This window comes from Haemorhous mexicanus, chromosome 19, assembly GCF_027477595.1.
Source record: "Haemorhous mexicanus isolate bHaeMex1 chromosome 19, bHaeMex1.pri, whole genome shotgun sequence".
Taxonomy (NCBI): Eukaryota; Metazoa; Chordata; class Aves; order Passeriformes; family Fringillidae; genus Haemorhous; species Haemorhous mexicanus.
Genome location: NC_082359.1, coordinates 6420061 through 6443182, shown reverse-complemented (window position 1 = coordinate 6443182; position 23122 = coordinate 6420061). Strand labels below are relative to the sequence as shown.

Genomic DNA, 23122 nt, shown 5'->3' with positions numbered 1-23122 from the left:
GAGCGTTACAGCTCCTCTCAACAGTCCTGCACACAGCACATCGACCTTGGCCTGCTCTGTGAAGCATTATTGCTGCTGAGGGAAACAAACCACTCAGCTATACAGGGCAGGCAGTAGGCAGCAAGCTCAACATCATGCTCCAACACTGCTAACTAAGGTAAAGCAGGAAAGCAGATATTTTTTCAAGCATTCATACAGCAGTGTTCCTGTGGCTGGGGGAAAAAAAAAACCAAAAAAAAAAAAGAGGGATACTGGTCTGTAGTTTCAAAAATAACTATCAGTTTTGGGTATTTCTACATTTACTTGCCAATCAAAAAGGCTGCTACTAAGAAAGCAGAATCCCAGCTTTCTCTGAAAGCTGGATCCTGCCTAAGAAGTTGTGTCAGATTTTGAACTCAGGGGATACACCTCAAATTCTCCAGTCCCAAAATCCTCATTCCTGACAGAAAAAGTTCGATTAATCTAAATGCTCATCTGGATGGAGAAAATAGAAATATCCTAGAAAACACTACTGTGTTTCTTTGCCAACTTACTTGTAAAATACACTGTAACACTCATCCAGACTAGAGTGGGGATGAAGAGCAATCTGCTTTGCTCTTTGCCCTTCTCACTGTGGGACTTTGTTCAATACACAATTCCTTCTCATTTTAAGGAGCCCATCACTTCTAATAACAACTACAACAAGCGAGCTAGCAATAAGGCTTTAAAGCCAGAGTCCATAAACTGCTCAGCAATTTCAATACTCAAATTCAAACTCAACCTGTTGTGCTACACTGCTACTTTGAGTTTGAAAGAGAAACTTGGTTTCTGCCACTGCCTGCCCAACTCTAATCTGTTACAGAAGATACCTCAAGAAGAAACTGTAACTCATGTTTCAGACTAACAAAAAGACTGGAATTTCCAATAAACATGAAGGCTTGGATTCTAAGCACAGCTGTGCATTGATGTTAGCAGCATTAGCTACACAATACCTACATTTTACAAGCTCATAGAACACATTTGGGCAATGCATGTTTGTGCAATTTTAACATGGATTCATTTCACTGCTCCTTCTTCCTCATCTCCTTGTAAGGCAATATTTTATGATACAATTAGGTTGATACTATTCTTGACAAGTTTGACCTCCAGCTTTACTAGACCAACCTTACAGTGCCCCACGCTCATTTCACCAACACACAGAGTTAACAAATGCCTCCATCTGCAATGTGAGTTCATACCACCATTGAACAAAGAGGATATTTCTCCAGTGGGCCATTAAACAAAACTCCCTCAGTAAGCAGCATAACCAGCAAGTACTACATACACCTGCACCCTGACCTAGTGGTCACATAGCTCAGAATCCTGTATTTGTGAAGATTTTGAACACCTTGTAAAGGAAATGGGTTTGTCCCCTCAGCTCTTCCAAGACCCCACTACAACACAGGGTGACTTGGCACTTCTGTGTTCACTTCTGAACTCCAAATGAGAGAAAGTTGCTTGTTAAGCAGCTACATTTTCTCACTCACCTCAACTGTTTTTCTTCAAATAGCACCCATTTTATGATAACTACAGCCCACTGAATGTCCCATCATCAGCAAGAACTTTGAGACATGGCATCTTTCCAAAAGGCAGAGGAGTACTGGATGACACCAGTGCTCTGCTGTAGGTTTTGACTCATTTTGTCACCACACCCCAAACATTTTGGTTTTCTGGTGTTTCAGTCACCCTCTGCTGACTTGACTGCTTCAAGTTAGTTCCCTTTCCTTTGCTACTCTGTAGCAAGACCTCAGCCTTCCCCACATCAAACATCAGCCCAGTTCACAGTAAATTACAAAATTGGACCTTAAACTGATTACCAATGCTCATCAGTTAAATATGTCAATAGGGGTGATAATCACAGAGTCACATCTACATATCAGGATCCAAGCTCCAAAACTGTCAGAGATGTTCCTCTGTTTCTTTAGGGAAAAGTGGCCCTGACACATTTTCAGGTTTCCCACGTTACCTTACAATTTCCAACAGAAGTCTGCTCTCTAAAGGTCAAAAAACTTGTGCCAGCCCATCAATGCTTGCTGACTTCTCCAGTCAGAGGGGCTGAGGAGAGCTGGACACTGATAGCACTCTCCTGGTCTAGTTTCTAGCCAGAGAAACATCCACTGGCAGTGCCAGGCAGCTGCTGCAAATACTACAAATATGCCCAAGCTTCACATTCTCTGGGCTCTCAATTTCAGCTGCCAAAAAAACTACAACATCATCTCTACTTCCTCAAATAATTTCTCATCAGATCAATTCAGCACACAGCAGCATCATTTTAGAAGGCTGGTTGCTATGACAGTGCTTTGTGTTGTTCTGTTAAATGATGTCAATTCATTGGGAGAAAGAAGGAGCTGTTTGGTGCCTTTAGCACTGTTCTTATCAAGAACCAGAACAGTGTTAATGTGCTCAGGAGGCTTTAAAATGCTTGTGGAAATCACAAGCTATACTAATAGAATTTTCAACATCCTACAGATATTTTAAGTGCAAAATGCTTGGGTTTCTTTTTTGTCTGAACATATTTTCCTAACTATAACTACATTTCCAGATGGCTGTATTAGCATTCCACAGCCTGGCTTCTGTTACTGATTTGTCCCAGTATGATCTTGAAACTGAGTGAAGACAGACAAATCAGATTTGTAAAAATAACAAGAGGAAAACAGATTGCAAAGAGATACACTTTGAGAAGCAGAGGAGGAAAGGGAAGAAACATCCACCAATAACCATTTCACTTGGTACAATTATTCCTGCTTTTCATAATAATTGCTCATCTGAGATGGACAAGTTCAGAAACTAGAAAATATGCTATTGGAGTTACTGCAGGCTTATTTCAAAAGCATTTCATATTTGAGCACCCAAATAAAAGTAAATGTGTTTTAGGTTTTGCTATCTTATTCCACCTTCCAGCTTTCTCTTCAATCCTTCATGTCAACTGTCAAATATAAGAACCAATAAGCTCCTACACTTCATAGCAGTGTCTTGTGTTTCACAAGAAAAAACAAATCTGAGAAAGATTAGCAAGGGGGGTATATCAAAAGTCAGGGTAAAAAAATTGTTACTGCTTATTCTAAGAATATTCTGGTGTCTAGCTGTGCTCTCATTGCTGCTCCACGTGCACTAGCTGCACACAGAAGCTCTTAAATGCTTAGAGGAAAGAGACAAAAGTGTAGGTCAACACACCTTTGTCAGGGCTACACTCAAAAGATCTTAATCACCACAATCTGATCCCACGGGCTTTTGTCAGAAACTGCAGTTGGAAACAGGAATGACCAGTGTGCCAAAATCATCTTCCTTTCCCACCTCTAACCCAGTCTTCACCACCACTCATCTTCATTCCCTTTCAGGATTCTACTTCTCCACAGCAAGAAATCTGTCTGCCCTCTTTGGAAACTTTGAATGTATTCCCTGCATCTAATCTTTGCCTTTGTCACTCCCCTTATTCTCTTACTCCAGCCTTGAAAGTAAAGGAAACTGTTTGAAGTGAATTCTCCCTTTGCTCTTTCCATAAAACCTTTAAAGATGGCCCTATTCAAAAGGGATCAGGCAAACCAGATCTTCCAGTCATCCCATCTGTGTAGCACTTTCTGGTAACACAGACTTGTCAGACTTTATGGCAAGAATTTGGGTTTAGCACTTTTTAATCATTATGCAATACTCCTCCTAGAAATCCCCAAAGCATTCAGCAATCTCCTCCCCACTCCAAAATACACCTGAAATCAGAAGTGGGTATTTCACATATTTGGATATTAACACATTTCATTACCCTATTGTTTATTCTCCAGCTCTTACCTATGAAGGTCTTCATACCATACCACACCCCACTTCTCCCAAAATACCTGAAAACTGTGCTTTATGTAGGGCAAAGTATTTTAAGGGACTTTTGAAGAAAACACAAAAAAATAGGTATGTATCCAAAATAAAAAGAGTGAAAATATTAATTTTTACATAAACTCTCTGTTTATAAACTCACATATTTTTCTCAGCACAAAGTACGGGTGCAAATGAGCAATGGGAGGAGAGACTGTGCTTTCAGTAGAACAGGTGATCCTTTAAAGTTCTTGTAAAACTAGAACCTGAGAGATGTTCAAGATAAACTACGATAGAAAAAAAGATTAATACAAACTACATTTAAATTTGTTGGCAGTTTGGCTCTGTTAACCACTGTGTTAATTAAAAGTTTCCTGGTTTCTCTAGAAATAGTGATTTCAATAAAATACAGCAAATATATCTGATGGGAATGGTGGAGGCTGACCTCATCACACCTCCTAAGTTGCAAAGTCAGTTAGCATGAGAGAAACTTCCCCAAGGCTAAGCTCTGGATGAGGATTCCCTTACACATGCTGCCAGGATCATACAGCAACACCCTGCTTTAGGAGGGCTGCATCTCCAGTTCTGACGGCATACTGGCCAACAAATTACTCTAAAAAAAAAAAATAAATCAATCTATCACTCTCTCACTCAAGGGTAACAAAACCAGAAGTTCCAAAGTCTTTCCTAAAAGCAATCTGTCAAACATGATTTCCACAGCAGCTGCAGAAATGTAGCTTAGCAAATTCCAAAGTAACAGCAGGACCTCTATGTGCGAGGATCTCATTCAAATCCCTCTCAAAATCATCCATACTCAAGTATTTCAGCCCAATTAACTTCACCTCAAGATTTAGTTCAAATCACAACAAGATCATGGGAACACTCAGTTAAGTCTGCAAAGTCTGCTTACAGAGTGGTCCAAGCTGCACTCCAGACTAGCAGAGTGAGGTATCTACAGAAGAACATTTCCCTAGGACAGACATGGGCATGCCCAGAACTCTGTTTACTTAAGTGGCCATGGCTGCAAATTCAGCCTGGGACAAACCATGCTCCAGTTCCTTTTTATAAAGACCATATCCAGTATTGCCAGAAGCTGTGAAACACAGGGGATCTGGGGCCATTTCTGGCTAACCATTAATGGGAATACTACATCCCATCAGCCTTCAGATACTGATTTCACAGTAAAGCCAGCATCTAGGAACTGAGCAAAGAACACTGAATATATTTGTACCCCTTGCCAGGCTCTGCCCTGCCAACAACAGCTGTGGACAAGGGTAGATTTATGGTGTTTTTCTTATTGAGTATCAGTTTGAAGGTGTCATGTGATTAAACATGATTTCTAAATCCTACAAAGAACTGAGCTCCTTAGCAAAAAACAGTAACAATCATTTACACTAAAAAGCTTTCCTACACTAAATAACCATTTCTACAAGTGGTAAGAATTTGGCCACATGACAAGAAAGTCACAGTGAAAACTTGGAACCTTCAATTCAGACTATAGTATTTAACACTATTGAACAGGCTGCAAAATGCCCAGCTCCTGGCTGGACAATGAGAGCTTTCTGTCAGACACTGCTTTCATGTACACCATGTGGTCAGCCACAAAATTATCCCCAGTGTTTAGATTTCCAACTCTGGGAAAACATATCTTAGTATGGAAGTTGGAAGACATGATGTGAAGACTCCTCCATCTGCAACAGTTGAAACTGTGACTGTAAGAAACCTGAGACTGAATTACTGAATTCCCCTTCACTCAGAGATAACAGCGCCTATACCAGTAAAACCATCAACTTCTGCTTAAGTGAGAATCCAGTGAATAAGTTTATTTCTTAATGATTTTTTTCTTTTTTTATGTAAACAGGAAGACTGAAGGTTCAAATAAAGGCAACAAAAAAATCTCCTTATTTTAGGCTTGGAATGTTGGCAGCTGACACAAGGTCATAAGGGATAATATAATCCATTTTATTCAAGCTTTACATTCCACAAGACCAGCAATCACAACTAGAGTATTAAACTGAAGTATTAAGCAACAAGATTTCTCATATCCTTCCATTTTTTGTTCTTGCATTTAAAAGAAAAATTCTACCAGAAGAAAGAATGAGTATGTGCTACAGGAAATTTTTTTTCTTCACTCACTCTGATCTCCCCTAATACTCCACACATATCATCAGGGGAGTCTGTATTCAGTACACCTGACCAAAATTCTGTCTGGCTCTTTGAGAAAACTGTTAAAAACTCAGCAGCCAACATACCCCAAGACACTCTGCCTTTTGTTTACATATCAAATTAACTTTCTGACCAGCTTGTGCTAACAGAAGCAAAGCCTGATGATCCAAAGCAAGGCACTGAAGACAAGGATTTACAGGGGTTAAAAACAGCTGGAAGATAACACTGGCTGATATCTTTTCTAGTCTACTCATGGCATCACTTTTTCCTATTAAGTACAGTAAATGCAAGGACAAAGTGAAAAATTAACAATAATGATTACCAAAATCTTATGTCAGAGGTGAAAACAAGTCAGAAAAGCATTACCTGATGCATCCAGATGCTAAGCACCTTAGTCCTCACCAGGCTTCATCCTCATCTGGGCTTGCATCTGGGCAATCATCTCCTGCATGCGGCGCAGCTAGAAGAGAAAGACACCCAAGTGTTCACAACAATTTTATGGGAAGCCCAAAAATCCAAGAATCCTTTAAAAACAAGAACCCAAAAATCCAAGAAATCTTAAAACCTTTTTTTTTCCCATGGCAGAACACAGATCCTATTTTTTCTTCACAAACTGGAAATGTTCAATAAATCACAAAACCGATTACTTCGTTTTTTCCTTCTCTTATTCTTCGTTCAGTACATCTAACTTTCACAAAAGATTGGTAAGAACACTGGTAAGGAAAATTAAGCAATAGAATCCAAATCTTTCGAAGCCAGCTATGCTTGCAGACCTGTGAATCAACAGTTAACTGATAATAAGGAAAGCAGGTCCTTTAGGTGTGCACAGAGCTACACCTGAGTGCAGCAGCTTTGTTCTGACACAGGTGCTCAAAGCATAAGATCATGCAGGAACACTCATCCTGTGACTACCAGACAACTCTGCAAATTTTTAGCAGCAGTACCAGCCAAACATGAAAATAAGATTTAAAAACTATTTCAAAAGAGAAATAGAAAGATGTTTATAAAATTTGGAATGCCAGACTAAACATATTAAGCACCAATATTTTTTACATCTAAACAATTATTTTTCCTGGAAAAAACTGTTTGTGTAAGGCATTTTCTTATAACACTTAAAAGTTAGTTTTCATTTCATAGAAGGCCATGTATATATAATGCTTTACTGCTGGTTGTTTATTCTAAAAAAAAGAAAATATTAAAACAAATGTTCCTAAGACAGAAGAAAGAACACTAATATGGATTTTCAAACTATATATGCAAATGCCTCTAATTTGCTTTACAAATGACTGGGTACTTCCTTCCAAGTGCAGGTGGGGAAGCTCCACATACAGAACTACAAGAGCCCCATTTTCCAAGGTGGGAAGGAAATGGGCTGCTATTTCCATGCACATTGTATAACCTGTGAGTCCACCTCAAACCAGAGATCATGTAAAAGTCTGAGGCTTGTATAGCAATTTCTCTTTTTTTATTTATGTAGAGAAGTGCTTTCATTTATTTTCAGGGAAAAGCTAACTGAAAAAGCACTCTGTCTAAACAATTATACTCTATTTTCATCCAGTCAACCACATTAACTGTTGTGAAGCTTATTACTCCACCAGGTTCAATACAAAAGAACCTGAGACAAATTCTTGAATATATGCATGTGGTGCTGAGCTGCTGCTTTGTTTTGTTAAAAAAAATCCATCAAACTGAAAGAAACATCACAGAACAAGAAAAACTAACTCCAAGTGCCCTTATCACTTTTTCTTGCCTGCTCTCAGATACAGATTTAGGAAAAAGTAAGAAACAGAAGATTAACTAAAGAGTAAAACAGATTGCAGCACAGCCAGCAGTACCAGAGCTGCCTAAAACTCACTGGCTTATGTACTTATCCTCTTGCTGCAGCAGCACAGGGCTCAGGAAAGGCTAATTCAGGTTCCTGTGACTGCTGCAGAGATGCACTCTGACAAAAAGAAGATTCACACAGGAACAACATGAGATGCAGCTAAGTCTGTGAGGATTATTATAAACCCATCTACATCTTTCTGCTAAGTACTTAAAACAAAAAGCTTCTGATCAAGAAGATGGCAAAATGTTGCAGGAAGGAGGAAGAAAAAGCAGAAAGTTCCCAAAACGAGCGCTGCATTGATTTCATGATACAAGAAAAAAGAAAAGCTTCAAAGATCAACTTGTAAATATGTAAGACACCTGGTCTTCTGAACTGTCTCTCTGCAGATTTACCATCAGAACAAAACTAGCTTTTTGTAAGCTCTCCTACTTGAGCTTTCCCAAGAGCACTCCGAGCTGAGCCATGAAACATTCCCAAAATAGAAACCATTCAGTAATCACAGGGGGAGATACTGCTGCACACATATTATGGTGATTGCTCAAATGCACAATTCTGCTAATAGCCAACATTATATTTTAAGACTTAAATACAGCACTGAGAATTTCATTTTCTTAATTTTAACTGATGAAAACATGCCCATAGCACAAAAATAAATCAGATGCTGCATATGACACAAATACAAGGTAGCACAAAAGCCCCAGGAAACCTCTGCTCTAACATCCAGAGTGTAAAAGATTTTCCTTTTCCCTCCTCATGTGGTATTTTTGAGACCTATTGGTGCAGTCTCAGTCTTTTCCACTAGGCAAAGAAATGGCAAGTTTCTGAAGCTATTTTAGAATAATCCAGTAGAAAACCTTTCAGGCACAAGGCCTGTGAAAAAAATGAGGCACACTGTTGTCAAATTAGGAAAAGGGAATCAAGCTCTATTGTGCTCAAGGAGTAACCATGCCAGTCTCTTCAACAATTCCTCTTTGAGCAGAGGACAGGACACAAGAGCTGCTCCTCCACATTACACTACAAACAAAACCAGCTCGTGTTCACCTTTCTGGACCTACTGAATAGACAGAAAAACCTCTGCTCTTAATAAAGAAGAATGTAAAAGAATCACACCAAAGACTGAAATTGATGTCATGTCAACCTGCATTCCCTTTGCTGTTGGGGACTGCATGCATCAAGGGCAGAAAATGACTTTGATCTTGCTCAGCAGAGTCCTCTCACTTGCAAGGGCAGCATTGATGTATTTGTGTTCATCCCCTAAAGAACAGATGCTACAACATGACAGCATAGGGCCAATGCACATCATGAGTGGAAGGAAGCTAGGAAACAATGTTTGGAAATCTGTTAAAACAAATAATTCCTGTAAATTCTCAGATAACAAAAGGCAAAAGAATAAACATAACCTTGGTATAAATGCCCCTTAGTTTACTTATGTGAGGTCTACAATTTAGTTCAAACAATCATGTAACTACTGCAGCAAACCAGAAAGGAAACAAACATTTAAAATGAGAGCTAAGGTTACAGAGTAAAAAGTGAACCATACATCTGGTTAATAGTCTCCACACCCTCAAGAGAAACCACAGACACACAGCTCTGCTGCACCTACAGAATTTCATCTCAATACCAACAGACACTATTCCTGTTTAAACAACATGAACAACTTCTCAGCCAACATGCAGATATCACAGGAGGAGAAATATTAAGAAATTAACAGTGTTTACTTCCCACTGATATGTTTCCTCTCTACCAAGTCTGATTATTTCTGCCCATGCCTTTATATAAGAAAGACATAAGTGAAGATGCTGCAAGAACAGGGAAGATGGAAAACTGCAGACAGTGGATTTTCTAGTGAATGTTCCCATAAAAGCTCTTTTGATTAAAAATACTTCCAATACCAAAGAACACAAGCAATTTTGTTAACTGAAGACAGGAAAAATATTCCTGATAATTTGGAATTTGGCTACCATTAAGATAAATGTCTTCCATAGGACACATTCACTAAGAGCAGAAGTCACTCAGGCCACAGCCATTGAGCTGTGCATGCATGGCTCCTTCAAAAAACAGCTAAAAACAACCAAAAAAAAGCAATTGCTCAAAGAAAAATTTAAAAAAAAAGCTTTTGCATTATAATTCCTCAGAGATTCCCATTGCTCAGTGGGGTTTTCTTCTTAGGAAGTTCTCCAGGACTAAGACTGCACACTTCACAGGGCAAGGCTGAAGCATTCTGCCCCCTTGCACTGAACAGTAACATCCCACAAAATAAATTACTCTTTAGACCTGTTTTTATTTCCCTCAGGTCTGCAGGTGTTCATCAGCAGTCATGCTGTCTCTTCCCACTGAAGTTTGCCCCTTCTCTCTCAAGACAATGCTCTCCCCAAGCCCAGCAGCAGCAGGCAGGTACCTGCACACACCAGTCCCATCCTCACTCCCCACAGGGCCACTGCTGGCCCCCAGCCTGGCAGCCCCCCTGCTGCTCCCCCTCCTGACTCCACACTGACCCAGGGCTCTTGATCTCATCTGCCAAAGGGTTACACACGTTCAGAAAGTGGAAGAACAGAGAGAAAACAAGTTCAACATTGTGTTCATTCTACCACATACAGCCCACTGCTGACCAACTCCACTGAAAACAGAAGTGTGGAAAGATTTGCCCAAAGTCTCAGGGTAGCTCACTAGAGAAACCCAGAGGAGTTTATTCCTTGCTGCTTTCATGTAACCACAGCCCTAACATTTTTCTGGAAGTACTACCTGTCAAAACCTTCAAAGGTTTTTATTAACAAGATGTCTTCAGAGTAGGAAAAATATGGCACAAAACTAGAAATTTTAAGTTTGTGCCCACTTACACTACAACATCAAAATAATCTGTTCTGCATCATATTTACAGTAAGGAACAAGAATATCTTTATGTCTATTTTCATTTTCCAGCTCTAAAAAACAGGTCATCACTTCCAAATCAGCAAAAGCACAACCAGACTAAGCAATAAATCCAATATGACAGATTGGCAATCACAAATTGGCTGAACTGGGGACCACATCCTTTGGCATAATAAAAGACCATTTAGCAAAAGTGATGCCTTGATAAAGATGATCCTGGCACTGGTTCAATCATTCATTCCTTCCAAGGTTATATAAACCTCACAAAACTGTAAATAGAACATCAAGCACCGTTACTGATGGGAATGCAGAAGAGGAGGGGAAATGGATATTTGTTTTCTCTGTGAAGGCCATGGAATGCAAGCCCATTTCCTCTGTGCCTCTTTCCTCCACAGATTTTTCCCAGTCTGAACCTTAGGGATGATTTGGAGATGAAGGGACTTCATACCAGCTTATCTACAGAAGATTCAGCAAAGCCTCTTGATCTCTTTGGAACAATAGAATGGAGAAGTTAAAAATGTATTTGTTTTTTCAAGTTCTAACCTAATCCCCTGCAACTTCAGCAGCAATTATTCAGAGATGATTAGCCCCAGAGGAAACTTACAAAGACTGAAAAATTCAAAATTTCATCCCTTTAAGCCATGTTATATAAAAGACACATTACATATTTATATACTAGTCTATTTTGACCACTCTGTCAATGCAGAAATAGAAAAAAAAAAAGAAAAAACCCCCATATATATATATATATATACGTATATATATATATAGTGCATGTCATAACAACAGTTTCCAGGGAAAATATTTATAGGAGACTTTCTTCAGACACAGGTCTTAAAACAAATAGTTCTACAAGGATACCCAAGATTCTACTTAACTACTAGGCATGTACAATTCACACAGTTCAAATAACAGGAGAAACAGTTATGACTTAAATTCTTTAAGTCTACTTGTCTACTTAGAATCATTAAGGAAAAACAGAAAAACAAACAATGTTTTCAAGAAATGCTCTTGACTTTTTTGAAGCATTCAGTACTGCTGGCTGTCAGCTGATGGGCTCCTGTTGCTTTGCATATGCCCCAGTAAATGGGAGGCAGTTAATTTGTGTACAGAACACTTGCAGAAGTTCCACTCTTGCATGTGCACAGTCATCAAATGTGCTTATGCTGCTGAAATGCAGTTATATAGTGATAAATATGCAGCTCACTCAATTTCCAGTAACTCATATTATTAACTACTAATTATGGTGATAATCAGCTGCTTCTGTATTTCCTTATAGGAAATTTTTTTTCTATTTATATCAACATGCCAGGGTTAGCCAATAGCTAACCAGGGTCAGCTATTTTTAAATATGGATGCTATAAGGGAAAAAGGAAATGCACAGACCAAAGCAAATTTCAAAAATTTCCATGTATGGGAATCAATTTTCCACCTCAGAAACACAGAAAACTGTTTGCAGTTTTTTATTTTTTATTCCAAATCACTGCAAATGTGCAATGATCTTTCCTGCAGTTATGGATGTGGATCCAAGCTGAATAGGATAAAAGAAAGATAAAGAGAAAAAACCCACTATCTTACAATTGGCAGTAAGTTTTCACACTGCAAGTAGTATAAGGACTGGCAGCATACTGCTAGAATTTAAATAGCAGGCTAAAAATTTCTGAGTCTCTACAACTTCAACATTAAAATACTAAGTTAAAAGGCCTAGCAATAACTTGGAAACAGAGTGAGAAATGAGAGTTTGAAAACACCGATTTCATAAACTGACAGGCACAACAAAAATACTGTGATGTAAGTCAAAGTTAAGATAAAAAACCACATGTATTAACTATATTATGGGATTTTTAAGACTCAAGAGCCTATTTCTACTCCATAGCCACAAGACATAAGAATAAATTTACTGGTAATGTGCTTGCAGTAAGCACCTGCACATCTGAAATGACATGAGACTGTCAGTCTATCCCACCACAGCACCCAGCATGTGCAGCTGACAAGCATAAATTGATTTCAATAGCAAATATCCTTATGGAAAATTAGCACCCAAACAGGAAATGTTAAACATTCTGCCTACAACCAAGAGTGCACACACCACCTCCCATCCACAGTGCAAGTGACTATAAACAAAACACGGCAAGGGTCACTTGTATGGTCAGGTTATGCCTGTCATTTTGCACAACTCCAACCCTACCTGCCACAAGAAGTAGCTGATGCAGAAAACTGAAATTGGAACCTAGCATGGTTTATTAAAGAACAAGTTTTAGAAAGCTCCTCTTACCTCAGCCTCTTTTTGCTGGAGGATTCTATCCTTGTCTACCACTTCCTCTTCAACAGGCCTGTTGACGAAAAGAAAGCATTGACAGCATAAAACAGAAATAAAAATCTCCAAGAACAGATTCAAGACTCATATTTCAATTAATATAACATCACTGAAGTCTACATTCTTCCACACAGGACAAATTAGGACATTTTAAAAATTATGTTGCCCTTTTGTAAAAGGCCATCTTTACCTCATAGACTCCTGCTATTCACTCTCAATTTCTTAAAATTTTATTTCTTTACGGCTATATGGATTTTTTTTTTTTTGCAATTTACTTTAATGAAGAGATTTCCTTCACTATCTATCCATGGTACAAAAATCAACCACTAAAAAGCTGTGTAGGCTATTTCATTTCCTCTTTAACATCAAAATGCTTTGCTGAATACTTGAAGAACAAGTGGAATGTGGACAAAAGTCACTATCCAAAAAGATGCAGCATAGGTAGTTGTAGATTTTTTGCATTAAGTTGTCAAGGATAGCCTTGCCAAGAATTAAAAAAGATACAATAAACTCCACAAAACACACAAATTATCAGAAAAGATTGTTTGGTCTAAACTTCCCTCTTTAGCTACATATGAAGGAACAAGAGAAGCAATACCTCCCTAAGCAGACAGACTGAGGCCTATTTAAATTTGCCCACTAGCATTCATTTTCTTCAGCAGACATCATTACATAAAACCTATCTTGCTTGCAGGCATCTTCTTCCTGCACATTCCAATTAAAGGCACAGAGAAAAAGGGGATTTAAGCTGCTTATAAGCACAGCACTTCACTATATATTATTCCTTTTCAAGAAGAGCATTTCACACAAATTTCAGAATGCCACAGATTGAAATCTCATCAGAAGTAATTGTTTACAGGTGGGATTGGTTAGGAGGAAGAGCAAGTCCCCTGTCAGTGGGCAGTGAGGAGCAGCAGAGCCCAGGGCAGCCCACACTTACTTGCCAGTGCGTTTGAGCCTCTCGGAACGGAAGTTCTCGTAGTGCAAGTCTTGGGTCACCTCCTGCAGGTCCTGCATGTGAGTCCTAGAACATGCAAAGGGCTATTGAACACTCAGCAAAGCAAAGGAAAACACCCTTTTATCTTCTGTTTCTGTTCTATCTAATGGATGTATTTACCAGAAAAGTGAATCTTTACAGACCAAGCCTGCCAGAATTCTGCTTTCAAGTTCATTGATCTTTAATTCATTCCTAAGTGCCCCACCAATATCGTTCAAAGACCCAAAATATGCTGTCCTCCTCTTGGACATTAATTATTTCAGATGAGTTGTTTATACAGTTTTTGCAGTGTTAAGAACTTGCAAAAACAGTAATTCAGGAAGATACTTTAATTCCAAAAGTATTTTACTACACTTAAGTGCTGTCAAACATAATTTGTAAGTGGGAACTAGGTGGAGCTGCTTGGCTCGCACCACAGCTGTCATTGCTTAACAATTTCCAATTGCCAAGAAAAAAAAGGAAAACCCACTTACTCCCAGTGCCCAGCAGAGGGCAATCCCTGACCAGTGCAGACCCTATTTGGAATGACACAAAGGAATTCATTTCCAACAATAGCAAAACATCATTTAAAAAAAAAATCACTTAAAACCATTTACGCAGGCAGAATATCCGTATCGGCTGAAATCATAATGGGGTGGGGTATCATATTTAACAAAGGATTTCCCCTACTGCCAAGAAAATTATGCTTTGCTTTTGGAATATTCTTCACTTTGAAGAGTATTTTAAAAGCCTCTCTGCCCCATCAACTGCACTATAACAAAACTTCAGCTGGTATGTACAGCCATCAGACAAGTTTAGATAAGGCATAAAATCATTGCATATATCTGACAACATAAAATATAGAAAATATTTTCTGGATTGAGAGATCAGCAGGTAAACAAGCTGCAGGGGACTAAAACATAACTCTATGCTGGCATCAGGGCTAATTTCAAATGAAGGAATGAACGTTGCTGTAGGTTTGTAGTCATTGTGGCAGTGACGTGACCACAGGAGATGGGATCACTTTACCATTACTCACACCAGCATTGTGCGCAGCTTGAGGAAATCATTGTGCTCTGGATTTTCAACCTCAACAACTCCCCAGGGATACAGGCGGCCTCTGATTTTTTTCCCCTTCACCTCAATAAGTTGATTGGATCCAATAACAGCGAAGGGAATGCTAGCCTAGTTGACACAGAAAAAACAAGTTACTGTTTTGATTTTTGGCTGGTTAGTTTTTGTATTTTGCTTTGTCTTTCTTTTAAAGAAAGCACAAGTAACAGGCAAGAGAGGGGGAAAAGAAATGTTGACAAACACTCTCTACTAAAACCCTCTCACTTTAAAAAGAAAACAAATCCCATTTTAGGCAATGGAACCTCTCCTTATGAGCACCTGTAGCTGTGTTAGGACTGATTTGTTTTAACAGAGGCCCAGAAGGAAATGACGCTTGGCTTTAGGAACACTCGACTGTTGTTCAAGTACAGTTTGGGCATAATGTGTCATCTGACATAACATCATGCATGGAGAACAGCCAACAGAAATACTTCAGATGCAGAGTAAAGTGGCTAGAAAGAGAATTTCAGACACATTCTTCAAACACCTTTGCAAGCACAAAGAGGAAATTACTTCAGTAAAACCTTGATTATCTGCTTTAACACAAGGCAAGTTCTTAATTAGTACAGCAACCGTAGCACCCACAATCTCTCTCCTTGCTCGCATGTTAAAATATTTAAGTCAGAAAACAGACTGCAAATACTAGTTCAACCTGAACAGTGGCTTACACTTAAAAGAGGAAAGAAGAGAAAGTCATGACACATTACACTTGGAATTCTGATGAAGCAGAGACTGAAATAAAAGGGATTATAATTCAGAGTCAACACAGAAAGGAAACTGAAATTTTCACCACATTGTGAAAGGAATAAGTACCTTTAGGCATGTTGTAGATTGAAGAACTACAGCAGCAAAATTATAGACTAGGAGTGAAACTTGCCTTTAAAACTCTAGTTTGTTCCTTAAACTCCTCATCTTCATCAGAATCTGCATCAGGGAGCTGATAAATCCTAATGCCATGTTCAGAAATCTCATCCAGAACCTGAAAGTTTGCAAAAAAGAAAGAATATTACTCTTAATTCATGGAAGAGGTATTCAGTTAAAAATATATGATATTGATTAACTAGTCTGTCACAAATATTCACCTGACTCAGCATCCAAATTGCAAAATACCACAGGCTTGAGGATTTTTTAAAAGGCATAAAAGATAAATGCATTTTTTGAAAACACAGCAAGTAACCATAAGATTTTCAAGGCAAACACAGAAGCAAAGTGAGGTTAATATGAAAAAAGAATAGAAGTAACAAGAAAGAATTCATTAGTGACAGAATCAAAACCATTCACCCAATGTCAAAGTATATTTTTGTGCATTTGATACGTTCAAAAATGTAGAAGACAGTGCCTATTGCCTCTTGAATCAAAAAAGATAAAAGTTTATTATTCACTTAAACTGAAAAAAGTCATTAAAAATACACTAAGAAAAAGACCCTGATCTTAAACAGTTTTCTTTGTTGTTAATGTCTGAGGGTAACATAAAAAATACAGTATCTGTATTCCTGGGCACATTCTTTTCCTAATGAAATCACTGCAGGGGTGAGCAACAGCAAAACTCCAGGCCTTTTGTAGTTTCAAAAGGTGGCACAAGTCAATTCCTTTTTCAAAACCAAAGAGAATGTTTCTGCTGCCACAGTACTGAACATACTTAAGTCAGCTTTTGTCACTGTATCAAATGCACTGACAAGAGTTACTTTCAGTAAAGGAAGTGTGGTGGTATAAGGAGAGCATGAAGAAAGCTGAGATTCCACAATGACTCTCTCCCAAGGGATCATGGATGTTTCAGCAGAATAGGGGAACTGTGCAAACTTTCTAGAGCAGCAACTGCAACCCCACCAACGGCACCTGAACCAAGCAGCTGCCCTGCTCAATGAACTCTCAGCACAGACAAAGTTTGGGCAAATTCAGGGAGAGTTCTGAAGTAATGGTAAAAATATTCAGAAGAGCCTATGTAAGGACTTGTGAGGCCATTACTTGGAAATTAATTTGGTATGAAAACAAGCAGACTTCAAATAGAGAGGTCTTAATGAGCCTTCTCTGAGTATTGTTGGGTTCCTCCATCCTCTGTCATGATGGCAACCGACAGCTACAGTATAAATGAAAACTGTCCAAGCAGAACTTGGTTATTTAACAGGTGTTTAAAAGAAAACAATTCTCCAGACCATTAGCAGAGGAAAGTCCATGTATGAGGCACAGCTGTTCCCTGACAATGTTTTCCTGCCAGGTATATAAACATCCCCCGCACTCACACACGAGCACACTGAGTACCACGAGCCCCCACCTACACAGAGAGCAGTATTTTATAGAGAGAAAAGAAATTTGGGAGTAAGTGTCGCCAATAAGTAAATAAGACATTCACACAGTGACATTTAAATCAATGGATTTTGTTACTGTTTTGCAAAATGAAAGAGACCTGAACTGTCACCAAATGCCAATAAAAGATGCACAGCTGGGATGGGTGGGGCAGCACTGCAGTTCGATGCCTTTAAGTAGTTGCATAAAACAAGAAAGCACATTTAACCTGGCTGAGATCTTTGAGATAAAATGCAAGTGGAACAATAACGGGAAAGCCAACAGCAAGGGGTGCTAGAATAATATATTACAGCTGTTAAACCTAGTGCTTTCCTGAAAGGAAAAAGAATTGCAATAAAAACAAACTGTATTTTATGCTCCTAACAATGAAACAGCATTTTGCTTCTTCAAATCTGAATTTTATTGGCCTCAGAGGATTCTGTGTTCCTAAAGATTAGCCTTCCCATGGGAAATTAAAAAAAAAAGTCAAAATATTAGTTCCCCTCTCATGAAGTCATTCTTTTGAGCATGTTTCCTTAGCACTCTTGCATGGCACAGCTTGTGAAACTGCCGTGCATTTCTTCCCACTCAAGAGTTTGAAAAAATAACTTTGAATTCCAGAAAGCCCAAACAGGAATTACTCCAAGCTGGGTTTCCTTTGCAAGCACCACAAGCTAATCTTGCTGCTTAATCCACAGCAGCAAAACAAAAACATTTTACTTCAGATTGACGGCCAAATGGCAGAAACATCTAAAAAAAGTAAGACTTCAAGCTGCGTCAGCAAAGCAGGACTTTGATTCCTATTCTTGATTAGAGACTCTGTTGGCCAAGATGCTTTGAGTTAGAACAATATACAGTAGCTTTGATTTTCAAAGCTTTGGAAGCACATTATACATTTGACTTAATATAAACTCACTTTGCAGAGCGACCTTTGCCAGCAGTATAAAAATAATGAAACTTGTTTACCTGCTCCCTAACCACTCCCTTAGACTACAGATGCCCTTCTCCTTGTTGCACTTAGCAGTGCATAAATGTGGTGTCCATATGTCTAACTCCAGACTTTTTAAAAGATTAATTAGTTAAAAGTTAGTTAAATTCCTAGTGAATTATAAAATAATTAATGTTTCACTTAAATGTATCCTTCAAATCTTTCAACATCATTCTGCTCCCAAATGCTGAACCAAAATGTAAGCAACTATGAACACTGAGCCTGAAGTACACAACTGAAAGGGTGAATTATGGGGGTTTTACAACAGGTGGCAGCTCCACAAACTGTGTGAGATAAAAATCTTTCACAAAGTCAGTACAGTAACAGAAAAGGAAAAGCAATAAAACCTGCACAATCAGCCACATTTCTGCTTTATGATTTCCCTATGAGTCCCTTCAATTTGAAAGCAGTGCACCTGTCTTACCTTATAGTATTTGTGGAGGAACAAAATTAAAGTTCAAGAGGTGGGACAGAATTTCTCCCAGCAAGATGCAAAGGTTCTTCTTGTCTCAATGAACAGACTTTTTAAAATTTCCTTCCTCCTTTTACCTGGTTCACCATAAAGCTGCTCACTTCTGTACAAGTATCTCCTTCCCTTTTCAGTGGATCTTTGCCTGCATTGCAGACAAGGTTCATGCAGTCACACTATCCTCACTTTTAACCTTCTCAAGCACCAAGGGACACTTGGGCCACTGCTCTCAGAGAGCCAGTCTGACTCATCTCCACTTCTCCTTTCAGGATTGTCTGAACCCTTGTTACAAATGGTGTTGCTACTGGCTGCATGGCTTTGCTAAGATACATGAAGCCAAGAACAGCCACATCCTTAGCAAGTGTAACTGGCAAAGCACATCAGCCTCCAGTGAAGATTTCCCACCTCACACTTCCCCAGGATTAGGTCCTTGGCCAATATCATTTACCCCTCTTGAGTTGAAATTACTTTATATTGCTCTGTTCTCATAATCAAGTGTTAGACCTACTCTTCTCTTCAGCCTCTCCCTCTCCTTCAGCGTCAGAGTGTCAGCCTTGGCAATCACAGGGACAATGTTGACCTTTCCATGAAGAGCCTTCATGAACTCCACATCTAATGGCTTCAGTCTGCCAACAAGCAGGGGGGAGAAAAAAGATTTAAAATAGGCATGGAGTCTTGTGTTGTTTGTTTTATAACAGACCAAATGTATTAAAAATTATTTATTTCAAGTCCACATAAACAGTATTTTCATAATAAATTAAGCCACTAAACTTAATGCCCTTGCCTATCAACTTGATTGTGCAAAGTTTAAGCTGTAATTAAAACTGCTTCTATATAATGAAGTGGATATTAAAAGCATTTATGTTTCTGGGTGATAAACAATGCAGTACTGACTGCCTTGAAACAATATTAAATGCAAAAGGGGATGAAGTAAAGGAGAGCACTAATCTCCATAGACTGTTTTAATTGCACTGGCTAACTGACAGGTTGGGAACTCAATTAACATTACTGTTAAGTTACCAGTTCAAGTAATGAACAGACTTATGAACTGTTACAAAGGTACAACACCCTGAAGTACAAAAGCTCAAGGTGTTTCTTACCCATGCCCAAAGGGAGAGATGAAGTAGAAGCAGCAGTGGACTCTGTTGTCTATGATGTGGCGCCTGTTCAGACCACTCTCATCATGGAGGTATCGCTCAAACTGGTTGTCAATGTAGTGGATAATTGTTTTGAAGCTGTGGTATGGGAGGGGGGAGAAAGACAGGCATCTTACATCAGCTTTAAATAATAAGGACAGAATCATGAAAAGATAAGAACAGAACGAGAAACACATTTTATTGAAAACAGTACTGTTACTGAAAATTCAACTTCCTAGCATTTTATCCAGTACTGAGGAAAAATATTTTGATAATGCAAAAGGGTGTTTTCATAACAACCACCAAGTGTCAACTTATGCCTAGAGCCAATTTCAAGTGTTACACTGTTCACTGGATAAAAAAGTTCAAGTGCAAGCTCAAAAAAAAGCACCCGGTGCTGAGACAACACAGGAACAGAAGATTGAAGATTTTTCTGCATTTTTTCTGGGGGTAGGGGCTGAAGATTTGTTTTTAAACTGGTTGATGAATGACATATCCTGGATATCCTCTTGATTTACAACCCTGACCCTAGAGCCAGGTTTCTATAGTTATCTCTGAAAATTCTGGTATTCTGTTATAATTCAGTACAAATACATTTGCAAGTCATGCACTCAGGCATCACATGATTTATTAAGCTATTTTTGTTACCTTATAGAGTTCTTTTCTGCTGGCAAAGGAAAAAACTACTTAGTTCAAGGCAATTTAAAATATTCCCTACAAAGAAGTAAATGAGCACAAAATCTGATCACAGATTAATCAGACACAGAGAGCAGTGACTAGAGAGAAAAGAAAACCATGCATAACTAAGATCATTTTAAGCTATTCCAGAGCATGCAGACACCTGCAAACACCATTTATATAAAAGGACACTTTATATTAGGTACTGCAGGGGAAGGGAAGTGAGCAGCTGACGTAGATAAGGTTAGGCAGATGATTGTGTATCATGAACATGTCTTAAACTACTTCAGAAAAAACTAAACAGAAAACTTGAGAAATAGAAACACCCATATTTCTGTTGCTGAGAAAACACAAACTTGATGAGACACATTTAAGGAGGAAACAGAGCAGATAACAGAAAAGAAAATTAATAATTTGGAAAATGAACACAGAATGCTGGCAAACACTGTGATAGGCAGCAACGTTTTACCCAGGGCTGCATGGCTGCAAAGGAGATAATAAAAGAAAGTAACAAGAATGATGGAAGAGATCCTGGAGGGAATTTGATTCTCCAAAGCTATGTATGCTTTTGGATTGAGAAGGAATAAATCCACAGTAGAATATATACACACACACTTACATCATTGCAAGATTTGGCTATTCTAAGGCATACTACAGAAGACAACAAAGCAAAAGACTGAATTCATGGGCTTTTGGCCTTAGTGCTACTCATTAAGAAACAGCATCTTAATACCTAAATGTGCCGAAACACATCAATATGGTTTTTGTTCCTGTTAATCTTCAATACTTCACTTAGCTGGTAAAAGGTAACGAGACTGAAGACATACAAATACTAGGACAGAAACCAAACACTAACAATGGGAAAGAACTATCACACATTTCTCTGGCAAAGTCATTAGTTGACGTGCAGTTTTCTAGGTCTAACAGCTCTAATTTTCCCTGTAAATACGGTGTTAGTGTCCCGTACCTCCTGACTTCCGGGAAACACCTGGCTCACACCACAGTGCTGTCATTGCTTAGGAGATAGCACATCCTGTATTGTAACAGCAAACAACACAAACGTTGCATTTAAGTCCACTGGGGGAAAATGAACAATATTATCAAGCTGCCAAAACCCATAAAATATAACCTTAGTCAGTTTAAAAAAAAAGGCAAAATAAGAAAGAAAAAAAAATCAGCAGCAGCCAAAGAGCTGAGAGCAGCTATCAAAGAATGACCTGTGACACTGCAAGCAAGATGAAATAGAGTGTGATCAGCAATATCGAACACGTTCACTTCTAGTCTGTTTTTGTCAAACACTTTCTTGAGGCCAGATATCAAAGTAAATCTAAGCATCAAGCAATTTTTTTCCTCCCTTGATTAGATCCCCTCTGTTCTGATGGAAGATGTTATTATAAGGACATGCTTCTCTCATGATCCCAATGTACTTATGCATGCAAAGATGTTGAATGCATCAAACCTCCCACCACAAAGAATTTTGCTGTTCTCCAAACAAACCCCTAAACTGAGGCCATGAGCAATCCTAGGTGTGGGTCTGATTCTAGAATACAGAACTCCAGCCAGCACTAAAGCTTCACACAGAATCTTAAAAAAATCACCATGGTTAACTGTGGTTCACCTCCACCCTACCTTTCATATTCCTTTAGGTACAGTAGCATCCAGAAAACAAGAACTACTCTGCTTCATAAAGTGTGTTGTACTAAATCTATAAAAAATCATCTCCCAATCTAACACTGTTGTTTTTCCAATCCAATCCAATAGACCTCCTGGACTCACTCCTACTAGCACAGAATCCTAATCAGTACTTTTTCTTTGACACAAAATACATAAAAATTTACCTCATCTCCCATCCCTGAAAGTCAAACTCTAAAATTTAGCCCTTTCATCAATGCACAAAGACTAAAAGCCATTAGGGAACCTACTCAGGAGAAAGATATTTGAAATTCTCCCAGCAATTGCTACCTCCTGGAGACATCATGCCAGTTTGATTTACCTGTGTTCAAAAACAGTCTTAGTAAAATTTGTCACCTCGAAAAACAAGTAGTGTGCATAAATTGCAGCTTCCCAAAACAAGGGCTTAATAAATCTTGGGTCATGATCAGCACTATCTACTGGTGAACCACTACTGCAGTAAAAGCTCCTGAACACAAACATAAGTTCAAGAACATGAACTTGCTCCTTCCTCTGAACTAGCAAGGAAGGAAGGTGGTTGCTCTGGGTTAGTCTTCAATACAGCTCAAAACAAAGAGTCTGCCCATCCAAGTCCCAAGACATCCTGTAAAGATTAACAGACTTTGTCAAAATGACACTTGCCACGGCTGAAAGGCTTTTCATGTGTGATAAGTAGACTAAAGAGATAACATTAACTGCATCTTTTTATTTTGTAAGATGCAAGTACTATTTGTTCCTGTAATCTATTTGATGTTTCAGATTTGTCACATAAAATTACGTAGAAATTGTTCTACTCAGCTCTGAATCACC

The 23122-nt window shown here is 38.7% G+C and overlaps 1 protein-coding gene across 2 annotated transcripts in view; it reads right to left on the bottom strand.

Annotated features, from left to right (window-relative positions):
* Positions 1-23122, bottom strand: part of LOC132336309 (septin-2) — a 33903-nt gene that overhangs the window by 1068 nt on the left and 9713 nt on the right. For both annotated transcript variants that reach the window (XM_059863673.1, XM_059863672.1), the window contains exons 6-12: positions 19928-20062; positions 19336-19453; positions 15965-16066; positions 15014-15159; positions 13939-14022; positions 12957-13014; positions 6352-6445 (exon numbers count right to left, since the gene is read on the bottom strand). In XM_059863673.1, the coding sequence (XP_059719656.1) occupies positions 6377-6445; positions 12957-13014; positions 13939-14022; positions 15014-15159; positions 15965-16066; positions 19336-19453; positions 19928-20062 (712 nt within the window). In that variant the 3' untranslated portion in view covers positions 6352-6376. The remainder of the gene's footprint in view (positions 1-6351; positions 6446-12956; positions 13015-13938; positions 14023-15013; positions 15160-15964; positions 16067-19335; positions 19454-19927; positions 20063-23122) is intronic.